We start from the raw sequence: 26,880 nt of genomic DNA, 5'->3' as shown, positions 1-26,880 counted from the left end.
TGCTTTTCAAAATATTTGTTGTTTTCAAGATATGAGGCGTCAAATATTTATGATTTTGGCCCTTAAAATCCCTTATTACGTAACATATGACCTACTTTTTGATTTGATAAGAACAAGCTCGTTTAGATGAACATTTCCGCTTCAATGACTTATTACAAAATATTAATAGTTTCTGAGATATTCTCATAAACCTTTGGACCCTTCTGGGCCCCTAATTTAAAGGGTCAGCCCCTTTTGCTTGATATCGTAAGAAAGGTCATGACATTTCAAACATTTTTTGTTCAACAAGTATTTAGAAATTCTTTACCGTTCTCGAGTTATTTCTAGAAGTAATTTTTAGGGGCCAAACTGTAGCTCCCTAACGGGGCCACATAGGGTAAAAACGAAATATGCATATTGTTCAGATCATCATTCTGAACAACTTTTGTTCTTTATTGCTTTTCAAAATATTTGTCGTTTTCGAGATACAAGGGGTAAAAAATTTATGGTTTTGGCCCTTAAAATCCCTTATTACGTAACATATGACCTAAATTTTTATATGAATAGATTTGGATTGTTGAGATGAACATTTTTTGTTCTTTGACTTATACCAAAATATTAACCATTTTTGAGATATTTGATCTAGACTTTGAGCCCTTCTAGATCCCTAATTTAAGGGGCTAGCCCCTAAATCTTGATATTTTCGAAAAGATCTTGTAAATGTGCACAACTTTTGTTCTACATGTCTTAACAAAATATTTGCAAGAAAAAAGATATTGGAGATCAAAGGTCAAAAATCGGCGAAATCGGCGAAAAATTTTGGCATCCATTTTTTCAGGTCCAGGCGAGCGTTTAGGCAAATCGCCTCCGGTAAAATCGAATCCCCCACAAATCTTCTAAAATGTTTACTCTATCTTGTGTAGAAATTTCAAGACTCTAGCTTCAAAACTAACGGAGATGTGTGGACAACAAGGCCCTCCAAAAAGTCACTAAAAGAGAGATAACTCCTGACCGGAAGTGACGTCAAGCACGAAATTTTGCAAGCAAAGTCTCGTCACCAAAAGACATCTTTCCTGAAAATTTCGTGAAAATCGATCGAGAAATGGCTGAGAAAAACGCGTGTACTACCAAGGAAAATAATAATAATAATAATAATAATGAAGAAGAAGAACGCGAACAATAATAGTAAGGTCTTCCGCAGGAGACGGAAGACCTTAATAATAATAATAATAATAATGAAGAAGAAGAACGCGAACAATAATAGTAAGGTCTTCCGCAGGAGACGGAAGACCTTAAATAGATTACTAGTATAAAACAATAAAAAAACAAGTTCTTTGCAAACCAGGGTATATCCTCTCACAATGAATGTCTACAAGCTTTTCATATTAAGTCCTATATACTTCAAAGACCTTGACCTTTTGATCCTAAACTTAATAGAGTTCTTCCTCTCTTGATAACAAAGCTACATGTGAAGTTTTAGATCAATCAAGCATCAAATGTGTCCTGTAGAGTGTCTACAAGCTTTTTCCATGAAGTTCCATTGTGTTCTGAAACTTTGATCTTTTGACCCCAAAATCAATAGACTTCTTCCTTTTTTGATAACAAAGTTACCTGTGACAGTCTGTGCAGTATCAAATTGAACTTCAGAGCATTTACATACTCAGTTTTATCCACACAAAAATGGTTCCATTACTATATTCACTCTCACAATGAATTACAAGGGGATAAATAAACCTTTTTCTATAAAAAGACATAATGACATCTGTAAGCTGTCAATAACAATAACATCCACATATATTGCGTTGGGATCGATACACAAAGAAAACATCACACATGGAAAATCTATGTACACCACTGAAGTCCTGTAAAGTTTAAACTTGACTTATTTTCGAATGATTAGCAAACAAATTCTACAACCTAAGTCATAATATGTGTTTTGTTGGCTGAAACACTGGTAGCTGGGAGGAAACCCGAGTACTTGAAGGAAACCCACGAGTCTGAGTGGGCGACCATCTTGCCCTCTCACATACAACCACTGTCAATGATGAGGATCAAACTCGTGTCACAGGGGTGAGAAGTGGGTGTGTCCATCACTCCTGTGACAAGCAGACAAACGGACAGATCATGGTACATATCTACTCTAATCATCCCATCTCTTACAGATACAAAGTTTTAGCGTGTGACAAATATGTTAGATGGCCGAACAAAGGACGACTAAGTCATTCCTAGATGTCACTGTTCTTCACAGGCCACACACAGGACCCCCGTGGATTCTCAATCAGTGTATTGGCATTCAAATCACACCACCATCTTTTGATTCACTAACAACAGTTAGTTTTCGGTATGTTTTATCGTCAGTGGCTACATCCATTAGACCGGTGAAACATTGGTCACTTGAAATTTAATTATTACGACTGTAAAAATTGTAGTTCTTAAGAAAAAAATTGGGAGAGACCAAATATTTAAAATAGTCTCTGATCTATCCATATTTTTCCCCAGAGAGCTACAGTTCCGCTGCTATGATTATTGGATATTACCTAGAATTTCTCCTACTCCAATGAACATGCCTGATATTCCTATGAGACCCTTTGCATCGTCCCCAAACTGTTTTGTGTTTGATATACAGGTTCCATACACACCACTGAAGAAAGTGAGCTCGATACCTGCCAAAATATTCATATACATATAAGGCAAAACATTTATTTGAAGAGGAGAAATATAAGGTTTCAGAGGGAATAAACTTGGATCTGTGAGCATATCAAACATGAGAATCATACCTGTATATGCTATTGTCAAACTTAAAAGCATAATTTCCTTTGTTCTGAGTAGATGAAAGGCTCTTTCTAAAAACAAAATAAACAAGAAACTGTCAAACAAAAGAACAAGCATGTTGCATTAAAAAAATTTTGCAGAATTTTTACGGTATATGTATTTAACAGAAGTGGAGAACTACACACTGTATCGTGACTTTACCATATCTCAGAAACAATTAATGTAAGTATTTCGATGATAACGCTTCCTGATAAGTAATCTAGATTTTTGTGACACACAGGTTGTCCTGTACCAGTAATCATAAGAGTTTAGGTTCTGTGCATTTTATATCAATGTATCCATAACCTTTACACCTAAGGTCATTCTATGTTCTATGTTTTGACTACCCACCCCCACCCCATGAGGCAAATGCACAGCTGGGTATTTTTTAAAACCTGTAAAATCAATAGGGATCATCCACATCTCATGACAAATTTGTGTCTAAATTATAGTGACTCCAGCTGTGAAGGAACATTCCTGAGGAGCCCAGAAACCATTTTTCTACATCATTGTCCAGTTTCCTTTACTTTTGACCTTGAGATCATTAGGAATGACCTTTCTCCCTTGTACTCACCATTAAGTCAAATCAATTCAGCTTAAGCAAGTCATTCCTGTGGAATTATTAAATTTCATAGGACTCAATATTTGTGGATTTCAGATTTTCCCATGATTTTCAAATCACAACAAAATACACAACTCATTACAATGTATTAAAGTACAGAAACCACATCCAGAAATTTACATCCCCACAAAACTGTCAAATCTCAACAATCCACAAAATTACATCCCAACAAAACTGTCAAATCTCAACAATCCACAAAATTACATCCCAACAAAACTGTCAAATCTCAACAATCCACAAAATTACATCCCAACAAAACTGTCAAATCTCAACAATCCACAAAATTACATCCCAACAAAACTGTCAAATCTCAACAATTCACAAAAATTACATCCCAACAAAACTGTCAAATCTCAACAATCTACAAAAAATACATCCCAACAAAACTGTAAAGTCTCAACAATCCACAAAATTTGAACAGTAAATAACATTTTTTTTTAATTTAGTAACACTGTCCAGAGGGACAAGATGATTCCTATATGCCCCCCCCCCCCCCCTCCATTTACAGGGGTAGAATAAGCAGTACTATATACAAATACAAGGTTTCCACCAAAGTGCATATAGTTTATGTAAATAACTCTGACCTTTGAATGTTAAAACCTTTCAAATATAATGACATTGGGTTTCGTTACTAAGTTTGACGTGTTAATATAAATATCTTACTTATAGTCTGTAAGGGACTCTCTCTTTCTTTTCTGTCACTGTCAAACAAACAAACACCATGATTTGATTTAAAAGTGTACAAGCTGATGGATTAATAACAATTTTAAACTCATTCATTAATGAACTTATTAAGTTGGAAAACACAGAGCTATGCAGGTTCTGTGGAGGTATGCCAATCTGACTGAAGTACATGTACAAACCTATATTATATATAATGTAATTCTTGTATAATTCTTCATTCATATATTTCTGAATGAGCAAAAATAAGTAACGGTATATGTACAGGTGATAAGACTTGCATTCTTACTTGGGGCATTAAATAAAAGTCAGAGACAAAAATTTTATCTTAGTCAATTTTTTTTGGGTGAAAATGGCCACTGTACTTTATAGTCAGAATGGAGATATGAATTATTTCTGAAATATCAGAAATCAAGATACTGCACCATGGGCCTTGTAATTTCATAATTGCAACATCACTTCTCATATAAATAGCATGTATTAATAATATTCAATATGAGGTTAAATCAGTTTAAAATGATGATTAATTTTTGCTTTTTAAAATACATATGACATCATAGTTTAAATCTACTGGCAGAAAAATTAATTGCTGCAAATTCTCTCATAAATTCTTCAAAAATTGTCAGACATCTACGTAATTCAATACAAGAGGCCAATGGGCCACATCACTCATCTGAGTCACCTTGGCCCATATCTAAAGATTTTCTTTATATATTAGTACGTAAAATTTTGATCCCCTATTGTGGCCCCATCCTACCCCTGGGAGCCATGATTTGAACAAATTTGAATTTGCAAAATGTCAGGAAGCTTTCATGTAAATTTCTAATTTCCTTGGCCAGTGGTTCTTGAGAAGATTTTTAAAGATGTTCCCTATATATTTGCATGTAAAACTTTGATCCCCTATTGTGGTCCCAACCTACCCCCAGGAACCTTGATTTGAATAAACTTGAATCTGCACTATGTCAGGAAGCTTTCACGTAAATCTCAGCTCTTCTGGCCCATTGGTTCTTGAGAAGATATTTAAAGATTTATTCTCATGTAAAACTTTGATCCCCTATTGTGGCCCCAACCTGCCCCCGGGGGCCATGATTTAAACAAACTTGAATTTGCATTTTGTCAGGAAGCTTTCATGTAAATCTCAGCTCTTCTAGCCCAGTGGTTCTTGAGAAGAAGATTTTCAAAGATTTTCTATATCTATTCCCATGTAAAACTTTCATCCCTATTGTGGCCCCAACCTGCCCCCGTGGCCATGATTTGAACAAACTTGAATTTGCAATATGTCAGGAAGCTTTCATATAAATTTCAGCTTTTCTGGTTCAGTGGTTCTTGAGAAGATTTTTAAATGACCCCAACCATTTTTGCATTTTTGTGATTATCTCCCCTTTGAAAGGGGCATGGCCCTTCATTTGATTACACTTGAAAGCCCTTCACCCAAAGATGCTTTTGGCCAAGTTTGGTTAAAATTGGTCCAGTGGTTCTGGAGAAGATGAAAATGTGAAAAGTTTACAATGCCGATGACACCGACCACAGACAACGGACAAATATTGATTAGAAAAGCTCACTTGAGCCGAAGGCTCAAGTGAGCTAAAAAGTTACTACAAATGCACCTTTAAAAGATTTATCTGAGATAATCAGAAGCAATGCCTGAAATGTAAATACAATCTTGTTGGTTTTCCTACAGAGGTAAGGAAACATATTGAACATGTTAATTTCAGTTTGATTTGGCAGAATGTTGTATGTACTAAAACAGCCATTATTTTCTAAAAGACAATGAACATCAGATAAACTCCATCTACAAATAATAATGGATGTAAATATTTCATCTTCAACCAAAAATGTAAACAAACATGCACTTCTAAAATTAGAAAAACCATAGAGTAATGAAAAGGTTATTGAATGAGTGTTGAGAAATATGCCTGACCTCAGTCTACACATGCAAGTGGATCGGTCTACTTTTAAATACTGCACGAAGACCTCATGTAGGTATACTTCCCAACATTCAGTCAATCACCTATGAATAATAATTGGCAAAAAATTGTAACGATAGCACTATCCACCTCATTCTGTACTGATCTACAAAGTAACAATGGATAGCACTATTCACCTCGTTCTGTACTGATCTACAAATTGTAACGATAGCACTATCCACCTCATTCTGTACTGATCTACAAATAGTAATGATAGCACTATCCACCTCATTCTGTACTGATCTACAAATTGTAACGATAGCACTATCCACCTCGTTCTGTACTGATCTACAAATTGTAACGATAGCACTATCCACCTCATTCTCTACTGATCTACAAATTGTAACGATAGCACTATCCACCTCATTCTGTACTGATCTACAAATTGTAACGATAGCACTATCCACCTCATTCTGTACTGATCTACAAATTGTAACGATAGCACTATCCACCTCATTCTGTACTGATCTACAAATTGTAACGACAGCACTATCCACCTCATTCTGTACTGATCTACAAATTGTAACGATAGCACTATCCACCTTGTTCTCTACTGATCTACAAATTGTAACAATAGCACTATCCACCTCATTCTCTACTGATCTACAAATTGTAACAATAGCACTATCCACCTCATTCTGTACTGATCTACAAATTGTAACAATAGCACTATCCACCTCATTCTCTACTGATCTACAAATTGTAACAATAGCACTATCCACCTCATTCTCTACTGATCTACAAATTGTAACAATAGCACTATCCACCTCATTCTGTACTGATCTACAAATTGTAACAATAGCACTATCCAACTCATTCTCTACTGATCTACAAATTGTAACAATAGCACTATCCACCTCATTCTCTACTGATCTACAAATTGTAACGATAGCACTATCCACCTCATTCTCTACTGATCTGCAAATTGTAACAATAGCACTATCCACCTCATTCTCTACTGATCTGCAAATTGTAACGATAGCACTATCCACCTCATTCTCTACTGATCTACAAATTGTAACGACAGCACTATCCACCTCATTCTCTACTGATCTGCAAATTGTAACGACAGCACTATCCACCTCATTCTCTACTGATCTGCTGTTGAAATGTGTTACCTTGCTGTCAGATTAACCAGGTTTTCTGTGTCTGTCGATACCGGTTTCCTCAGTATCAGGAAACAGAGGACCCCCAGCAGAGCAGCCCCAGACAGTCCGATAAAGAGTTTGGTTCTCTCGGAGTCAGTGATGTCAGTACTTCCCTTCAGTACAAAGTAACTGTACATGTTCCCAAACAACAAACTGTAATAACAACACTTTATTGTATTACTTCCTACAAATTTAAATCACTAATTTTTGTATATGTATTAAAACAAAGCTAATATAATTTTTCTATTCTGTTGAAGCTTAATCACAATATCTAATCATAAATAGATATTAGATATTCATATAAATAAATGAGTCCATCTTACAAATAAGAAGTGTTTGTGAAGCATATAATGCCTCCAAGCATGGCTATATACTTGTGTGACAAGGTATATACACACAGTCCCTGAAACATTCTCCTTTCCCAATTGAACTGTGAGCAAATGGTGAACACACGCAGAGTGATCGGTGAACACACGCAGAGTGAACGGTGAACACACGCAGAGCGAACGGTGAACACACGCAGAGCGAACGGTGAACGCAAAAATAGTGAATGGTGAGCGCATGCAGAGCAAACGCTGAACGCAATTTGGTGATCGGTTGGTGAACGGTGAGCGAACACAGATCAAGAACGTGAGCGCAATGTGAACGGTGAGCGCACAGTAAACGCAATATAAACTATTCATTCAGAATGTTTCGGATTTTATCCCTTTGATTGTACTTATTTCATAATCAGGTAAACAAAAAGATATCTACATTTTATCAATGAATAAATAATAAAATATACCAGAATTGGGAAACTGCATTTCTACAGTTCTGAATATATTCAGTCTAAAGAAGGCATAGTGCCTTTTTGTAAAAGTACTGAATGTATATCACTCATGAGATGATCGCAAATTTCAGATCAATTCATGCAGCAATCATACACAAACAAAAAGCAAATTTCATGTGTACATTATGTACAGCATTAGATGTACAGATACATGTATACATGAAAAAGTAGGGATGTTTTGAATCATATTCTATAATATTTAGAATTCTTGACCTTTTCATGATAAATCATGAATATTGATGCGACATATCAGTATATTATTAGATTTTGACTAATAATACACGATATTTATTTTTTAATGCACAATGTATATGTGAAAAAGAAAAAAACTATACTCTATTAATTAGCATTGTAGTGATATCCAGAATTTACAGGTGTCCATGTATGACTTAAAACTTTATGAGTTCTGTCATTTGGGATACATGTAATTAACAAACACCCCCAAAAGGTAGTCAAGATAGATGCATAAACAAACAACACAGACTGTACCCCAAGTCAACATCTTTACACTCCTAAACAGTATAAAAAGTTTATTTCTAAGTTAGATTAAACATTCAGATTCTGTGTCATTCACTATATCGACCTGAGGCAATAATCCCAGAATCAATGTAAGTACAAAATTTATTACTATCATTATTAGTGTGACCAAGGGTTGCATTTAGATCGTTCAATATTTGTAAATCTTTGATGCAGATAAAACTACAATATAACTACTGTGCTGAACTACACGAAGAATGTTTAATGAATTGATTAATTGTGAGGCAAATACAGAAACATACGAGAAAAACAATTTTACATCTGTGTATGAGAGACAAACTATACAAAAGTTTCAAATTTAGCGAAAGCAGTTAATACATTAATTTTATTCACAATGTCTTTCATATATAAGGGTGTGAAATCCTTTTCAAATCAGTTTCAAATGACATTTTAGGCATGCATGTACATTAAAGTGTCGCATCATTTTCTTTTCAATTTCAAATTGACTTGTCTAAAATTAAGTTAAATAACAATAATTATGAAACATGTTTTTGCCCAAATTTGATAATGTGAAATTGTGGGGCGCTGGGTCTTTTTCATTTTCGCCTCTCTATCAAGACAATGCAAAGACAAAAGATTGAATGCTGAATGCACGGTGAGCGCACAGTGAACGATTTGTGAACGGTGAACGCAAAACTGTGAATGGAGAGTGCACAGTGAACGCACTGTGAGTGCACGGTGAGCAAACGGAAAAATGGTAAAGTAGTACATTTCAGGGACTATACAAGTAATTCAGAATTTTTGTTTCCAAAGTAACATGGATACTGCATCTATAATGATGTTACATAAAACTTATGCAACATAAATTATTTGATTTCATCAAAGATGAAAGGAATACAGGTTTGATTTTATTAATTCTTGACTAACTCTCAGACATCTTTGTAATGTATGTATTGTAGAAAACAATGCTCTTTCTGTATGTTTCCTGTCTATGTTCTGTATATTTCCTATCTATGTTCTGTATATTTCCTATCTATATTCTGTATATTTCCTGTCTATGTTCTGTATATTTCCTATCTATGTTCTGTATATTTCCTGTCTATGTTCTGTATATTTCCTGTCTATGTTCTGTATATTTCCTGTCTATGTTCTGTATATTTCCTATCTATATTCTATATATTTCCTGTCTATGTTCTGTATATTTCCTGTCTATGTTCTGTATATTTCCTATCTATATTCTATATATTTCCTGTCTATGTTCTGTATATTTCCTATCTATATTCTGTATATTTTCTGTCTATGTTCTGTATATTTCCTATCTATATTCTGTATATTTCCTATCTATGTTCTGTACATTTCCTGTCTATGTTCTGTATATTTCCTATCTATATTCTATATATTTCCTGTCTATGTTCTGTATATTTCCTATCTATATTCTGTATATTTTCTGTCTATGTTCTGTATATTTCCTATCTATGCTCTGTATATTTCCTGTCTATATTCTGTATATTTCCTGTCTATGTTCTGTATGTTTCCTATCTTTGATTTATTACCTGCATTGTAAAAGTGCCCAAAAAATACCACTGTTCCGAGAAACGGTCTCTGAATCTGAGTTAATTGTTAGAAAGTTCCCCTGGGCAGTCCACAGTACTGAAATCACAAGTAATCTAGTGTCACAGTAATTCAAATACTTCTGAAGTATCGAGCTGATTTGTTGTCATTTTCATTACTTGCTGTATATTTAATCATTGCAGCTTCCTTGTCTTTCTGGGTTTTTTTCTCAATAATCATTATTATCACTTTCAACTGAAATCACCGACAGGCACTTCAGTTGTTCAGAAATTGCTCAATTTCAATTTCAAAATTGGGCAGCTGAGTATGACGTAAAACATTCTATCAATTCATTGTAAATCTCGACTTAAAACTTATGTATTGATGAACATCTGATATGAAAATTTCAGTAAGTGTTATCATGTTCTTGTTAGAAAAATTCATCTTTGAAAATGTCTTTTACAAATGAAAAATCATTCAACATATCAAAAATGTATGATAAAAAACTAGCATAATATCAATGACAGAATACCAATGGAAGAATAAAAACTGGAGCAAACACAAATGTAACCACTGTACACGAAGCACAGGTTATGTTTCTCTAATGTGTACATTCATTTCCTCTTTTTATTTTTTTTTTCAATCTGAACTTTCAAATATGATAATTCCAGACATATGAATCACTGAAGTGCCATGAATTTGTTAATCGACTGTTAACTTAACAATCTTTTAAATATCCATTAAAAGTATATATCTTTTAACGAGATATAATGAAATGTTGACATATTGTATTTGTTATTTGTTTATATGAAACTTGAAGTAAATGAATAAAACAAGAGGCCCATGGGCCAACATTGCTCACCTGAGTCACCTTGGCCCATATTTAAAGATTTTCCCTATATATTTGCATGTAAATCTTTGATCCTCTATTGTGGCTCCATCCTACTCCCGAGGGCCGTGATGTTAACACACATGAATCTGCACTGTGTCAGGAAGCTTTCATGTAACTGTAAACTTTTCTGGCTTAGTGGTTCTTCAAAAGAAGATTTTTAAAGATTTTCCCTTTATATTTCCAGGTAAATCTTTGATCCCCTATTGTGCCTCCACCCTACTCCTGGGGGCAATGGTTTTTAAAAATTGAATCTGCACAATGTCTGGGAGCTTTCATGTAAATATAAAGTTTTTTGATCCAGTGGTTCTTGAGAAGAAGATTTTTAAAGATTTTCCCTATATATTTCTATGTAAAACTTTGATCCCCTATTGTGGCCCCATCCTACCCCTGGGGATCATGATCTGAATAAACTTGAATCTATTTTATACCAGGAGGCTTTCAGGGAAATCTCCATTCTTTTGGCTCAATGGTTCTTGAGAAGAAGACTTTTAAAGATTTTCCCAATATATTTGCATGTAAAACTTTGATCCCCTATTGCCACCCCCGGGGATCATGATTTTAACAAACTTGAATCTCCAATATGTCAGGAAGCTTTCATGTAAATTTCAGCTTTTCTGGCCCTGTGGTTCTTGAGAAGAAGATTCTTAAATGACCCCCTCCTATTTTTGCATTTTTGTAATTATCTCCACATTGAAGGGGGAATGGCCCTTCATTTGAACAAACTTAAATCCCATTCACCCATGGCCCTTCATTTGAACAAACTTAAATCCCCTTCACCCAAGTATAATTTGTTCAAAGTTTGGTTGAAATTGGCCCATCAGTTCTGGAGAAAATGATTTTCCTATATATCAGTATGTAAAACTTTGATCCCCTATTGTAGTCCCAACCTACTCCCGGGGGGCATGATCTAAACAAACTTGAACCTACTTTATACCAGAAAGCTTTTAGGTAAATCTCCACTCTTATGGCTTTGTGGTTCTTGAGAAGAAGACTTTTAAAGATTTTCCCAATATATTAACATGTAAAAATTTGATCCCCTATTATGGCCTCACCCTACCACCAGGAGTTATAATTTTATCAAACTTGAATTTCCACTATGTCAGGAAGCTTTCCTGTAAATTTAAGCTTTTCTGGCTCAGTGGTTTTTGAGAAGAAGGTTTTTAAATGACCCCATCCTATTTTTGCATTTTTGTGATTATCTCCCCTTTGAAGGGGGCATGAGCCTTCATTTGTACAAACTTGAATCCCCTTCCCTTAAGAATGATTTGTACCAAGTTTGATTGAAATTGGCCCAGTGGTTCTGGAGAAGAAGTCGAAAGTATCAAAAGTTTACAGACAAACAGATGACGGACATCGGGTGATCAGAAAAGCTCACTTGAGCTTTCAGCTGAGCTAAAAATATATTGGATTATCCATCCAATAAATTTCTGTGTCACCGTGGATACTTACTAGCAGCTCCGATACCGACCAGCACTGAGCCCGAGTACAATGCCCACACCATAGGCTTTAGAAAGGACAAGATGAAAACACTACAAATAGAATAAAGTATTACATCTCTATTTCCTCCAATTGTCAAAAAGTTTGTATGTTAATCAATACAGGTGAAATGTATACTAAATTTAATTGAGATCTCATACAACTAGCAAAGAGTAATGAGATGACTTCCTCAATTTCCCTTTTTTTATAGGAGCACAACTTTAAACACTTTGGAGACTGAAACTAATTAAACTAAAATCTGATGCAATCAAGAAGTGCCTTGCAGGGTTGGTTGGTTGTTTATTGTTTAACGTCCCTCTTGAGAATATTTCCCTCATATGGAGACATCACCACAGCCAGTGAAGGACTTCAAAATTTAAACCTATGCTCGGCAATTACGGCCTTTGAGCAGGGAGGGATCTTTATCATGCCACACCAGCTGTGACAAGGGAACTCGGTTTTTGTAGTCTCGTCCAAAGAGTGGATTTTGGAGGCATATTTACAGACCAGCATCTAAACTCAAATGATTTATTTGCACATGAATAAATTAAAACCAGATTTACTTTACCTGTATGCGATTTTTACTCACCATTTAGAATCTATGAACATTACAAAGAAAAACCCAACAATTTTTAATGAAAACTTGACCATGAAATATTTAGTCGATAATCGGTACGACTGAGTGATAAACGAGTACTCAACTACTCGTTGACATCCCTAAAATCTATCCCTTAATATCATTAAAGACCTTCTGTGTATAAATCAAATTATAGACTTACAAGTAAAGAATGCTGCCAGCAAACATCGTAATTTTGGGACCCAGAACAGCGACAATGGGTGGAGCAATCCAATTAGCTGCCGAAAATACGATGTAAATAATGCTCAAACTACAAAACAAAATTATACAGAATTAATTCCTGTCATAAGAATATCATGTTTCGATCTTGAAATAATGACAAGCTCAAAAATACAGACCTTGTATAACCATCTCCAGTGAAAGTTCCATTTGAATTCTTCTTTTCACTGGACAAAACACTTTGCTGTGACAGAAAACAAACTTTTTTATTCGCATTAGGTACCACAACAAATTTAGGCAGCTTCAATCTAACAACAAAGGACTATAAGGTCACTAATGGTATGACCTGGCTCTAGATCTGACACTAAAACTATTTCAATAACAAAAGTTTTTCTATACACTTATCTTTCAATAGATTAGGAATACAAAAATACAAATATTTTTTAGCAAAGAATCCGTGATTTACTTTTTACATGTACAATGTCACAATGTGGATTTTCAACCACTTTCTTTCAACATACCACAAATTAGTACTTTTCTACAAGTTTTGCAGAAAATACTAATGCATTGAATGAACCAGAATCAAAAATGATACATGTACGCTAATCTTTATATTTAATGTTGCTGATAGATGAAAATAGTATTGGTTCATACACTGCATCCTTGATCTGCCACAGAAATTTACATTTTAGACCATTTTCTCAGATACTGAAACAAGAGGCCCATGGGCCACATCACTCACTTAAGTCACATTGGGCCAGCTGTTGTGATTTTTAAAAGATTGTTCAATCAAAGGGTGACCAGAAAAGTTCACTTATGAGCTGAAAGCTCAGGTATGCTGAGAAAAACATCAACCTTTGTTATGTCATATCCCTGTTACAGAAATTAGTACTGAGGTCATGAATTCTAATTCTTCTCATTAATAAATGTTGTAATAAGGAGGTATACTACATTGTCATAATGTCGGACTTCCTTTCAAAACATAATTGAAAATACATGTATAAATAACAGCAATACATTTATTTATAACTCCTTCTAAGTTTGATAGCTTAAATTAGTAGCTCAGTCAGTTAATGTGTTTCGGCTGCTGATCTGTAGATCAAGGGTTAGAGCGTAGCACAGGTTTTATCATCCCCCCCCCCCCCCCCCATCACTTTCTATTAAAACAAGGTTAATTTGAAAGTTTTCAATTTCAAAATATTAATGTACATATTTATTATATACCTATCAATGTATCGTTCTTTGATACTGTGGATTTCACAGCGTGTGATCCGGTTTTTCGGATCACCACACTGTGGTTTTCTGATTCCGTATCAGTATCCTCTGAAACTGATGATGTCACAAAACAAAATTGCGTACACAAAACATAATTCCATGGTATGTCTGTGTTTTTGATAATTTGGATTACATTTATTATCTTATAAATGTGGATTTAATATGCAGAAGGGGGTATATAATAAATTTATCATTACTACAGTAACTTGATCCGAAGAGTTGGATCACGTTTTGTTGACAGGCGCGGATCATCAGATCAAACTCGACGCTTCGCGTCTCGTGTGATCTGATGATCCGCGCATGTCAACTCAACGTGATCCGACTCTTTGGATCAAGTTACTGTAGTAATAATATATATATATATCCTCCACTTTCCATCTATATCAGATTTCCTTAGTGTGCTATTCCTCCATAATCTCTCACACTGACTAACTCTCACCTTCACCTCTCTCACCCTGACTCACTCTCATCTTCACCTCTCTCACCCTGACTCTCTCTCATCTTCACCTCTCTCATCTTCACCTCTCTCACCCTGACTCACTCTCATCTTCACCTCCCTCACTCTGACTCACTCTCATCTTCACCTCTCTCATCTTCACCTCTCTCACCCTGAATCACTCTCATCTTCACCTCCCTCACTCTGACTCACTGTCATCTTCACCTCCCTCACTCTGACTCACTCTCATCTTCACCTCTCTCACACTGACTCACTCTCATCTTCACCTCCCTCACTCTCATCTTCACCTCTCTCACACTGACTCACTCTCATCTTCACCTCTCTCACACTGACTCACTCTCATCTTCACCTCCCTCACTCTCATCTTCACCTCTCTCACACTGACTCACTCTCATCTTCACCTCTCTCACTCTGACTCAATCTCATCTTCACCTCTCTCACTCTCATCTTCACCTCTCTCACCCTGACTCACTCTCATCTTCACCTCCCTCACTCTGACTCACTCTCATCTTCACCTCTCTCACCCTGACTCACTCTCATCTTCACCTCTCTCACCCTGACTCACTCTCATCTTCACCTCTCTCACACTGACTCACTCTCATCTTCACCTCCCTCACCCTGACTCACTCATCTTCACCTCCCTCACTCTGACTCACTCTCATCTTCACCTCTCTCACCCTGACTCACTCTCATCTTCACCTCTCTCACCCTGACTCACTCTCATCTTCACCTCTCTCACACTGACTCACTCTCATCTTCACCTCTCTCATCTTCACCTCTCTCACCCTGACTCACTCTCATCTTCACCTCCCTCACTCTGACTCACTCTCATCTTCACCTCTCTCACTCTCATCTTCACCTCTCTCACCCTGAATCACTCTCATCTTCACCTCTCTCACCCTGACTCTCTCTCATCTTCACCTCTCTCACTCTCATCTTCACCTCTCTCACCCTGACTCTCTCTCATCTTCACCTCTCTCACCCTGACTCTCTCTCATCTTCACCTCTCTCATCTTCACCTCTCTCACTCTGACTCACTCTCATCTTCACCTCTCTCATCTTCACCTCTCTCACTCTGACTCACTCTCATCTTCACCTCTCTCATCTTCACCTCTCTCACTCTGACTCACTCTCATCTTCACCTCTCTCACTCTGACTCACTCTCATCTTCACCTCTCTCACCCTGACTCACTCTCATCTTCACCTCTCTCACCCTGACTCTCTCTCATCTTCACCTCCCTCACCCTGACTCACTCTCATCTTCACCTCTCTCATCTTCACCTCTTTCACCCTGACTCACTCTCATCTTCACCTCTCTCACACTGACTCACTCTCATCTTCACCTCTCTCATCTTCACCTCTCTCACCCTGACTCACTCTCATCTTCACCTCCCTCACTCTGACTCACTCTCATCTTCACCTCTCTCACTCTCATCTTCACCTCTCTCACCCTGACTCACTCTCATCTTCACCTCTCTCACCCTGACTCTCTCTCATCTTCACCTCTCTCACTCTGACTCACTCTCACCTTCACCTCCCTCACCCTGAATCACTCTCATCTTCACCTCTCTCACTCTCATCTTCACCTCTCTCATCTTCACCTTTCACACCCTGACTCACTCTCATCTTCACCTCCCTCACTCTGACTCACTCTCATCTTCACCTCCCTCACTCTGAATCACTCTCATCTTCACCTCTCTCACCCTGACTCACTCTCATCTTCACCTCTCTCACCCTGAATCACTCTCATCTTCACCTCTCTCACTCTGACTCACTCTCATCTTCACCTCCCTCACTCTCATCTTCACCTCCCTCACTCTGAATCACTCTCATCTTCACCTCCCTCACTCTGACTCATTCTCATCTTCACCTCTCTCACCCTGAATCACTCTCATCTTCACCTCCCTCACCCTGACTCACTCTCATCTTCACCTCCCTCACTCTAATCTTCACCTCCCTCACTCTGAATCACTCTCATCTTCACCTCCCTCACTCTGACTCATTCTCATCTTCACCTCTCTCACCCTGAATCACTCTCATCTTCACCTCCCTCACTCTGACTCTCTCTCATCTTCACCTCTCTCACTCTCATCTTCACCTCTCTCACCCTGACTCTCTCTCATCTTCACCTCTCACACCCTGACTCACTCTCATCTTCACCTCCCTCACTCTGACTCACTCTCATCTTCACCTCCCTCACTCTGACTCACTCTCATCTTCACCTCCCTCACTCTCATCTTCACCTCCCTCACCCCGACTCACTCTCATCTTCACCTCTCTCACTCTGAATCACTCTCATCTTCACCTCTCTCACTCTCATCTTCACCTCTCTCACACTGACTCACTCTCATCTTCACCTCCCTCACTCTGACTCACTCTCATCTTCACCTCCCTCACTCTCATCTTCACCTCCCTCACTCTCATCTTCACCTCCCTCACTCTGACTCACTCTCATCTTCACCTCTCTCACCCTCTGCCCTATATCCCAGGTATATGATTAACGAGTGTACTCTGCCCCAAATCCCAAGCATATGATTAACAAGTGAGACTTTTCAGACTATATCTTTTGTCACCTGGAAATTGGCCAAATGATTCTGAACTGAGTCAAGAAAATATGAGAGGAGGGTCTAAAGCATTTGTTCAAAGGTGCAACTTTTATCAAAGTAGCTAGGTTATAAAACAACAAGTGTCCTGAAAACTCTTGTAGGGTTGAAGGGGGCTGGGCGGCCTTAAGAAACATAGAGATGTACTGAAATTGTCTGTACAGTACTTCAAGACATACACTCGACTAATGGTGAACAGGCAAGATCTTTCAGGGGTTTTGATGTACTGGTATATTTTTCACCCGAGAGATGCATTGCAGGATGCACTGCTATACTTTTTAATAATGATTTTGAGTATCATACTGGTAGTCTTCATCACCATTAAGATGAGGATGCTAACCTCCTTGTACTGGAAATTAATGTGCTTAACACGTATATTATTTTAGTGAAATCATACGGTCCAACTAAGGATATTAATTTTTTCAATCAATATCTGACACAATATCAAATTTTGATTTTGAATTTGTCATCATGGCAGGTGATTTCAACTTGCTACAGGATGCAACCTTAGATTGCTTTCATTATAATGATGTTAACATTCAACAAGCTAGAAAAGTGCCTTTAAACTTGAAGGAAATACATAATCTGCCCTTGGGAGAATTATGCATAGCGTAAAATGTACAAAATAACAACTGAAAAAGCTTGACTAGACTTTTTTTGGTTTCAAACGAATTAATTACATTAAGACATAAGTCTGGGCTACAGATCAGACCAATTTCCAAGACTGAACTTTAAATTAAAGGAAAAGGATTAATAATTCATTGCTTAATGATCATTAATGAAAATAAAAGATACAATCTGGAATGTTAAGCAAAAATATGCAAAATATGCTGTCCTTACTTATAAACCCTCTGCGATCTGTAATATAGCAGATGAAAAATTACATTTGTAAACACATGAGCTACTATTTTTTGAACAACTAATTAAAAATAAGGGTGCAACAATTGCTTTTTCATCCAGAACAAAGAAGAAAGTGAAAAAAAATCTCTAGAGGAAGAAATTAGGAAATTAGAAGCTGTAAATGATTCTTACAGCTCACCGGATAATGGGATGCTTACTCCTCCTTGGCACCTGACCCCACCTCTGATGTGTCCAGGGATCCGTGTTTGCCCAACTCTATTTTATATTGCTTATTCCGGATTTTCGTAATTCTTGCTTGTACGAGTTATCGTTCATGCGGGACGGTATGTATCCAAAGTTTCGTTCGTTTAAATATATATGTATGTGTTAAATACTATGGATAACAACGAATAGCCGGTTAACCGATTACTCGGTTTAAAAAATGCTAACCGATTAGAAAATTTGTAACCAATTGGCCGTGTTTTTTGTAGTAAAGAAATACTATCGTGCTTGTATTAAAAAAAAAAGGGGGGGGGTCGTAATATTCAAAAGTCTAGGTGATATTTAAATATTAACTTTTTTAATGACTGATCAGATTTAATAATCTTCAAAGTAAAATTGCATGCAATACCGATAATTATAGTCCATTTTGTCAAACCCTGTGTTGAAAGTTCCAAGTCAGGCTCTATCTAATGCTTGCGTAAAATAAACTATATACCAAGCAGTACTAGTATCACACTGCTAAAGTCGACGCTGCCAGTACAATTTCCCCATGGATTTTATAATCAGTTCAATGATTCGTACCATTATAATATATGGTAATGAGGACAAGTAACATGCATGTACATTTCTGGTCAGAGAAAGATATATTATACAAAGTTGAAAATAAAAATGGAGGGGGGGGGGGGTTACGCCTAAAAATCATGGAGGTCAGACTAAATCATATTTCGGAGTTACTTCCCAATGTTTCACACATAGTAATACTTAAATGAGAAAGAGATGAAATGTCAGCTGTGTTATGCATCTAACGGACTCGCACGTCCTGAGTAACTTTAATGCCGTGTGCCTCCGAACAGATTTTTGCCACGTTACCAATTCTTGTAAACAAACTTCAAGACAATAGAACCATTTCTTTAACATAAACTCAAAGCCAAATATTGTAATGAAAATAATCATATGATGCACCGTTCTGGCGTGGCGTTGCAAAAAGTGAACATTTTGAATTTTTACAAATATTCTTGCTACCATGCGGTTTTTGTTCACGTCTTTATTTACCGAAGCACTCATCATACTGTTTTTTAGTGAATTAAAAAAACTGAAGCTAAAATAAAATGAAATAATACTGTAATTGAGAATTTTAAGTTTTAACTGGTTAATTACTTGTAATCGGTCAAAAGAATTTATGACTAGGTTACCAATTTACTGCTGTGTTCACAAACAAGATCTTGAGTGCTTGCACCTATGGTGTGTCCAGGGGTCTGCGTTTGCAAAACACTTACTTTTGTATTCTTTATGGAATCGATAGTTACTTTATCATACAGCATTATGTTTGTTTATTGGGGGGGGGGGGGGGGGGGGGGGGGGTGGCTAGAAGAGAAGTCTGCAGTAATGGAGAATAAGTTGTGAATATTATTATATTTTCAAAGTTTATTTCATTTCATTTTTTGATATATATTAAATTAATGTAGAATTTTACCTCCAATGCAATCTTTAGCGATCGATATTTAGGCCTAATAAGACCTCAACTGTACGCAAAATAATCCTGCACCGTAAATTGAGGGTTATCATAATGGGTGGGTCTGATTTAGGAAATGCATTCAATTTCCTGGGCCAACCTGAATACAAATTCTTTATAATCTTTAATGTCTGATGTGTTTATTTGTTAGAATGGAGCCGATCGCCGAGTCCCGCACATGAAGAACATTGTGCAACTTTGAGTTTGTACAGTGTAGCTACTTTTAAATGACTTACTCGAGGAAACATTTGTATTTGCAATTTTGGAAATCTGTGATGTGTTCAACGGCAGTGTTAGATAATGGCTAGGCTGTAATGTATTAATAAGCGAATCCATACCATAAGAAAGTAAATATTTGTGTTTGGGTGCTTTGAATACCCTTTACCGGAAGTTCACAGATACCGTCCCACACGAACGATAACTCCTACATGCAAACATTACGAAAAGAGGCAATAGGAGTTATCAGATTCATCACTGTTCATTATCTTCACCTTTCATACTAGGAAAACTTAATACAAGCCCAACACAAACTTAAAGCAATTCGACAGGTTTATTTGTGAGAATTACGTATAAATGGATAGAGCATGAGGAAAAGCCATAGTACATGTACGCATATTCTATTTCATGTTTACATTTAATAACTTATTGATGTCTTTCTCATTTGTGTTATTATTGTAATACATATTCTTTGTAACCTATAAGCAGTACTGCTTTTGGAAATAAACATTACAATAACCAACTAAATATCTTTTCAAAATAAAACTAAGTAATCTTGTAACTGACAACTGGCATTTGTTACATCCCAGTCAGATATTTTGTCTGAAATTGAAAAATTCTATAAGCCATTGTACTCTTGTAATATAACACTAAATTATTGTACAGGATGTGAAAAAGTTAATAAATTAGATAATACTTCCTCTAAAGAACTTGAAGGTGTTATTTCCAAACGGGAACTGAAAGAGCTTCAGTTCTTAAAAAAACGAAATTAAAATAATAAGAGTCCCATGAAGTAACCGGTTTACTGTTTAATGACAATCTGATTAAAATCAGCTCCCTGATCCGCTCCTTTATTCTTATGTTGTTGCTATACGTATAGCGACAACATAAAAATAAAGGAGCGGATCGAGGAGCTGATTTTAATCAGATTGGTTTAATGATAGAGGGCTAAACCATTTCACGAACCAAAGGGCTGTGACAGTGGTACTCTCCCTATAGATAACACGTATATATCATATACATGTTAAAAGGGAAAATATAGAAAACTAATGAAAAATTAAACCATACCCATCAAACTTGAAAATTATGGTCAAAATGATGTAGATTTGAATGCAACCACAAGGACGTATTTCTCCATTTTGAATATCATGTACCCAAGTTCATGTCGTTCTGAGATGTTGCATAAAATCCATAAAAGCAAGTAATTAAAACCATATTTTCTTAATCATATATAATCACTCCTCGATTAACGTGATCGTATCATGTCTCCTATGTTTGTATTTGCTAAATACCAACACTGAATATGGCGTCACAATGCACTGTTTACATCAATTGCGTTATATTCCCCGCATTCAATGAAGATCAAATGTCTAAAATTAGGATGCTTTGATAGAGCTCTGTCCTCACATATTAAGTGCCTACTGCCAGCAATCTAAGGTAAATGCCGGTAATTTCGGACTGTTCGGTTCATTGCGCAAGTCATTCCCGCACTACCTGCTACCTACTCCTCATAATGCAGTTCGCTACATAATTCTTATCAACAATGCACTTTAGGCTTTGAAAAATCTAGAGAATTCCAAAGTACGATATCATTCTATGGAATGATAAAGGTATAAACAAAACAAAACAAAGTCCGTTAAATTCGGATGACCGGTCAGTAAATTCGGACAGTTTATTCAATCATTATTTGTACTTATGTTTTGCATATCTTTGCTCCCGTGATTCAGATTTATTCTTGCGGGCAATATTCCATGTGCTAAAGATAAAAAAACCTAGAAATATTTTGATAAAAAAATTGAGATCTTTTATCTTATCTATATAAAGTGGTATTTTGATCCTGGTCATGATTTCGGTGAATACTTATCTTAAACTTCTATACTCGAAACAAACCCCTCCCCCCAACTTGCACAAACCAATATTTGATGATATGGAAATTCTCAACGTGATAATACAGGTTTTTAATAAAAGGTCTTGATTTCAAAGGCCTGGGCCTTTCCAATTGGGAAAAATAGCAACATTTGCTTAAAATTGAGAAAAATGTTTCAAACAAAGAAATAGGGAAAAAACCAATTCAGAGTGCTTTAAGGTATAATTGGGCTCCTTCTGACTTTCAATTTGGTCAAAGCTTACCTCATTCAAATAAGCAGAGGCCAAAAAATTAGGTTTACTTAACATTTTGAAGTAAAAATTGTAATCCGTGGGCTTGTGAAGAAGATTTATGAATGATTTGGTTACCCTGTTAGATTTGTTTTCATTCTTTGGGAATTTCAAAGAAAACATTGGAGAAAATACCTGCTTTTTAGCATTGGGAATGGGGCCTTATTTCAGCCCCAAACAGACCCTTAAAAAATCCCTGTAACAGATGTCTAAATATTTGCATACATGCTTGAAGGAATGATTTATTTCACACCTTTATGGGTGTCCATATTTAAATTCTCATAGGAAAATCTATCCGGTAAATTCAGACACTAATTTTAAAAACTGCATTTTATTTATCATTCTGTGTGAAAGTTATTATTTGTATATTTAAAAATGCATTCTTGTATGTCATGATTTATCATACATTATTTTTCAAATATTTTAGACATTTTATTAACTTGCAAATACAAGTTTTCTATGACTGTGATAGGTAGTCAAAGTTTAAAGACCGATATGGTGTCCCTTTCGGGAAATAACTATTTATAGGTATCTGAAAGTGTCATTTTCAAGACTTCTCTGTATTTTTGTAAACAAAGGAATAAAATTAAGAAAACAATGCAAGTGATAGAGGGACTATATTCAATGGAGGCTTAGAAATATTTCGTCCAAATTTCCCGGCTGGCCGAAATTACCGGCATTTACCCTAATTAAAATTAGATATTCTCTACCCATTACACTGGAGAAGGATCTGACAGCATGGCGCTTGAGGTCATGTTATTGACCCTAGTCTCATGAATAATTCAATAAATATTCAACCAATAACAATAGCTTGACAAAGAAGCAAGGACCAATCAGGAATAGTTTTACTGAACAGTATACAGATTGTAAGTTCACAAAAAATGGTGTTGATCCATGATAAGTTTAAACGAATTCCAAATATTAGCTGTAAAGGAAGATCTGAGATATTATATACATCCATTATCATTAAAATATATTTTTGTGGCATTCTAACATTGCAATATGGCCGCCGTGCTTCTAAGTAATTATTGACATGCTTATGATAAATACCAAGTATGTTCCGATATAACAGCAAAACTTTCATGTTAGCAAAAGCCGTCATTTGATTGGTCAAGTCTGAAAGGTGAAATAACATGATCTCAAACGCAATGCTGTCAGATCCTTTTCCAGTGTAACGGTAATAGAAGATCTGATTGTAATGAAATTGCAACAGCGGGATATTTTTTGTCCTGTTATAAATATAGATACCAATGCCAATACTTTTTACTTCGCCCTCAAACACGGTCATGTCGCAACACATGTTTTAAGTTTATTCTTAAAAACAGCTAATGACTCTTCGAATCAATGATTCAGCGGGAGGCAGTTCCATAGGTAATCCGAGATTCCTCTGACTTTTACCCCCACTTTTATATTTGACATGTGCGGGGGAGAGTCAGAGCGGACTCCATATTGAAAAGTGGGAATTCAGTTTAAACGATGGAATTTTGTGTTTACATGTGCTGACGTCATGCGCAAAGAAATCAAATGGCGAGGCGGCGACCTAATTCAAGTGATGCTCCATTTGTCGGTGTTAGGGCCGTTTAAACGGCGATAGCATCGTATTAATCATGATGTATTTGTAGAATAATCTTCTGATAACTGAATCCTCGCGTCTTGGAAGATGGGTCCGCGAAATAAAGTTGTAAGAGGTAGGTAAAGCAGCGACACCAGCTGGTGTCGCTGAATTCCCACTTTTTAATATGGAGTCCGCTCTGACTCTCCCCCGCAGAAGTCACAAAGTAAAAGCGGGGTTAAGAGTCAGAGGAATCTCGGATTATTCCATAGGGTTAATGAGGACACATCGAACCGTCTTTCATCAAATGGTTTAGTAGGTTGGGAACACTCCCCCTTTAGCGAGATATTCTCACAAAAATGCAATTATCTCTCTCTAGCGAGAGTAAAAATATCCCGTACAATCGGAAAAAAAACACCGAAAAAAACCACCTGTAGAGTACACCTCTTCGTGTTTCACTTGAAAAGAAGAAAAAGTGCTAAAATGTCTGATACTTCTGCAATTATATTAATCAAAACAAAAACACTTACGATGTGCATTAGATTTCAGACTCCTTCCCTCTTACGCAGTGACATTGATATGAAATTTCTTGACTGTGTTGTAAATTTTAAAGAGACAATTTGCTTCATACTAAGTGTGTCGCACTTATTCAGCATTGCATGGAATTTGACATTATTTTTAATAAAGACACCAAAACAGCTGTTTTTGGTAATGTTTATTTTCTCGCTAAAGAGGAATAATCGCGTTTTAGCGAGATCTCGCTATAGGGGAAGTGTTCCAAACTGTTTAGAGCAGTTTAGTAGTTTCATCGCCGCAACTCCATACCAATCTTCATGCAATTTAATGTGTGACTAGATGACATATAAATGAACATGTAACGAGGTAATTCCCGTCCCTTTGTTGGTAATTTCGGTCATATCTTTGGTAATTTCGGTGATTGGATATTTCGATGATTCTAAATACCAATACTTTTTGCTTCGCCCTCACTGGCCTCAGACACGGTCTCGCCGTTTGACTTTTTATAAGAAAACTTACCTCTGCCATAGAAGCCGTTTGAAAAGCTGTAAAAAGTAGCATAAACGCTAAACCCAAAACAATAATGTTGTACAGACGAACATCAAAAACCTTCGGTTCCGCCATTTTTGTTTATATCGCCCTATCACATGATCAAGGAGAGAGTAAAACAAAGAACCGACATAAATCCCGAACAGATTTAACAAAACAGGATCATTTTGGTATCTGAACCCACTTTTGAATAATGTATTATATTTTATAAGAATGAAATAAGAAATTAAATTGAGAACCGCGGAAATTTTTTAAATTGAATGTTTTGTCATACCAAGGTCATCAGGTCATTATACCCCTCAGTGGCGGATTTAAGGGGGGGGGGGGGGGCGGCTGCGTCCCTCCCCCCTAAATTTTTCTAATTTTATGTAAATCGTGGTATCTTGTTAAAAAAAATGTACTAAACGATAAAAGAAGCAATAATTTCTTCCACTACCAGAGAAATAAATGACAAAATCTTTTGATTTCTTGAATTACTTGATTATGAGAACTTAATCCCCCCCCCCCCCCCCCCCAAAGAAACCCCTTAAAATTTGCGTCATTTTATTAATTTTGCCTTGTTAAAAATGATAAAATAAAGTACAAATGACTAAATAGGAGACATATTTCAGGCCTATGTGTTAATTATTGTCTGCTGCAGCTCCATCAAATGCTCCTTCAAAATAATATTTACTACTTTTGTAAGTATTGTACAATACTTCAAAGTTTCAATTACATTTTTGAAAACATTTTACACAGAATTCGATCCTATGATCCGCTCATGTATTATCGTTATGTAATATATGTAGCGACAGTAGATGAGCGGATCATAGGATCTAATTTTAAATAGATTGCATTTTACATAGGCGAATTTTAATTTCATATTCTTTCAACTAATTTTCAAATCAATTCGCTGTTTATATCAGTCTAGAACTTTGTTAATAATTCATTTTGTATGATACAGCTTTATTTGACTGGGAATGGTGGCGTGCTCTGGGCTGCGTTCAAGATCGTAGCGGCTAGCAGTGGTGGATTTAGAAGGGGCGCAGCCGGCGCCCCCCCCCCCCCCCCCCCCCCCCCCCCCACCCTTAAAATGTTCAAATTTAAGGTAAATCGCGGTATCTTGTTTCGGAAAATGTACTAAACGATAAAAGAAGCAATAATTTCTTCCACTCCCGGAGAAATAAATGACAAAATCTTTTGATTTCTTGAATTACTTTATTGGGAGAACTTAATTTTTTCCAAAAAAACCCTTAAAATTTGGGTCATTTTATTAATTTCACCTTATTAAAATCATAGAAAATAGTACAAATGACTTAATAGGAGAAATATTTCAAGCCCCATAAAATCTGCAAAACCCAGGAGCTTCAGGGGCTTCACCCCCTGGGCCCCCACCAGGTCTTCGCCCCCTGGACCCACTGCCTCATAAAGTGGCGCCCCCCGTAACCGCAATTCCTGGATTCGCCCCTGGCTAGCCTATATCTAGGTATCTTGAACGCAATGTATGAATTAACGCTTGTTATCCCTTCTTAGGGCTAGCCTAGCACATCGTTCAAAATGGCGCTACCGAGCCCTACGTAGCCGCTACGGTCTTGAACGCTGCCCTGGATAATCGTAACTACTCGGCTATTTCCGTAACCGCAAATGAACCGGTTCTTACTGGTCAGTCACGGAAAAGGACGAGCTTGTGATCCGAATGGGCGTGCTCCTGCAATTTTGCTACTTGGAGGTCAAAGTACTAAGAAATGACAAGTTCCGAAATACACATCTTT

General features: G+C 36.6%; 1 protein-coding gene across 2 annotated transcripts in view; it reads right to left on the bottom strand.

Annotated features, from left to right (window-relative positions):
• The window catches only part of LOC125669974 (UNC93-like protein MFSD11), a 30,044-nt gene extending 4,797 nt beyond the window's left edge, over positions 1 to 25,247 (bottom strand). The window contains exons 1-9 of one of the 2 annotated variants that reach the window (XM_056162193.1): positions 25,100 to 25,247; positions 13,409 to 13,473; positions 13,213 to 13,320; positions 12,407 to 12,486; positions 10,068 to 10,164; positions 7,179 to 7,361; positions 4,076 to 4,113; positions 2,757 to 2,822; positions 2,517 to 2,642 (exon numbers count right to left, since the gene is read on the bottom strand). In XM_056162193.1, coding sequence (XP_056018168.1) covers positions 2,517 to 2,642; positions 2,757 to 2,822; positions 4,076 to 4,113; positions 7,179 to 7,361; positions 10,068 to 10,164; positions 12,407 to 12,486; positions 13,213 to 13,320; positions 13,409 to 13,473; positions 25,100 to 25,204 — 868 coding nt within the window. In that variant the 5' untranslated portion in view covers positions 25,205 to 25,247. The remainder of the gene's footprint in view (positions 1 to 2,516; positions 2,643 to 2,756; positions 2,823 to 4,075; positions 4,114 to 7,178; positions 7,362 to 10,067; positions 10,165 to 12,406; positions 12,487 to 13,212; positions 13,321 to 13,408; positions 13,474 to 25,099) is intronic. The other variant, XM_048904859.2, reaches the window with a different exon arrangement.
• Positions 25,248 to 26,880: the final 1,633 nt, after the last annotated feature.

This window comes from Ostrea edulis, chromosome 4 (assembly GCF_947568905.1).
Source record: "Ostrea edulis chromosome 4, xbOstEdul1.1, whole genome shotgun sequence".
NCBI lineage: Eukaryota > Metazoa > Mollusca > Bivalvia > Ostreida > Ostreidae > Ostrea > Ostrea edulis.
The sequence above is the reverse complement of the archived record's forward strand: the minus strand, read 5'-3'. Positions and strand labels throughout refer to the sequence as shown.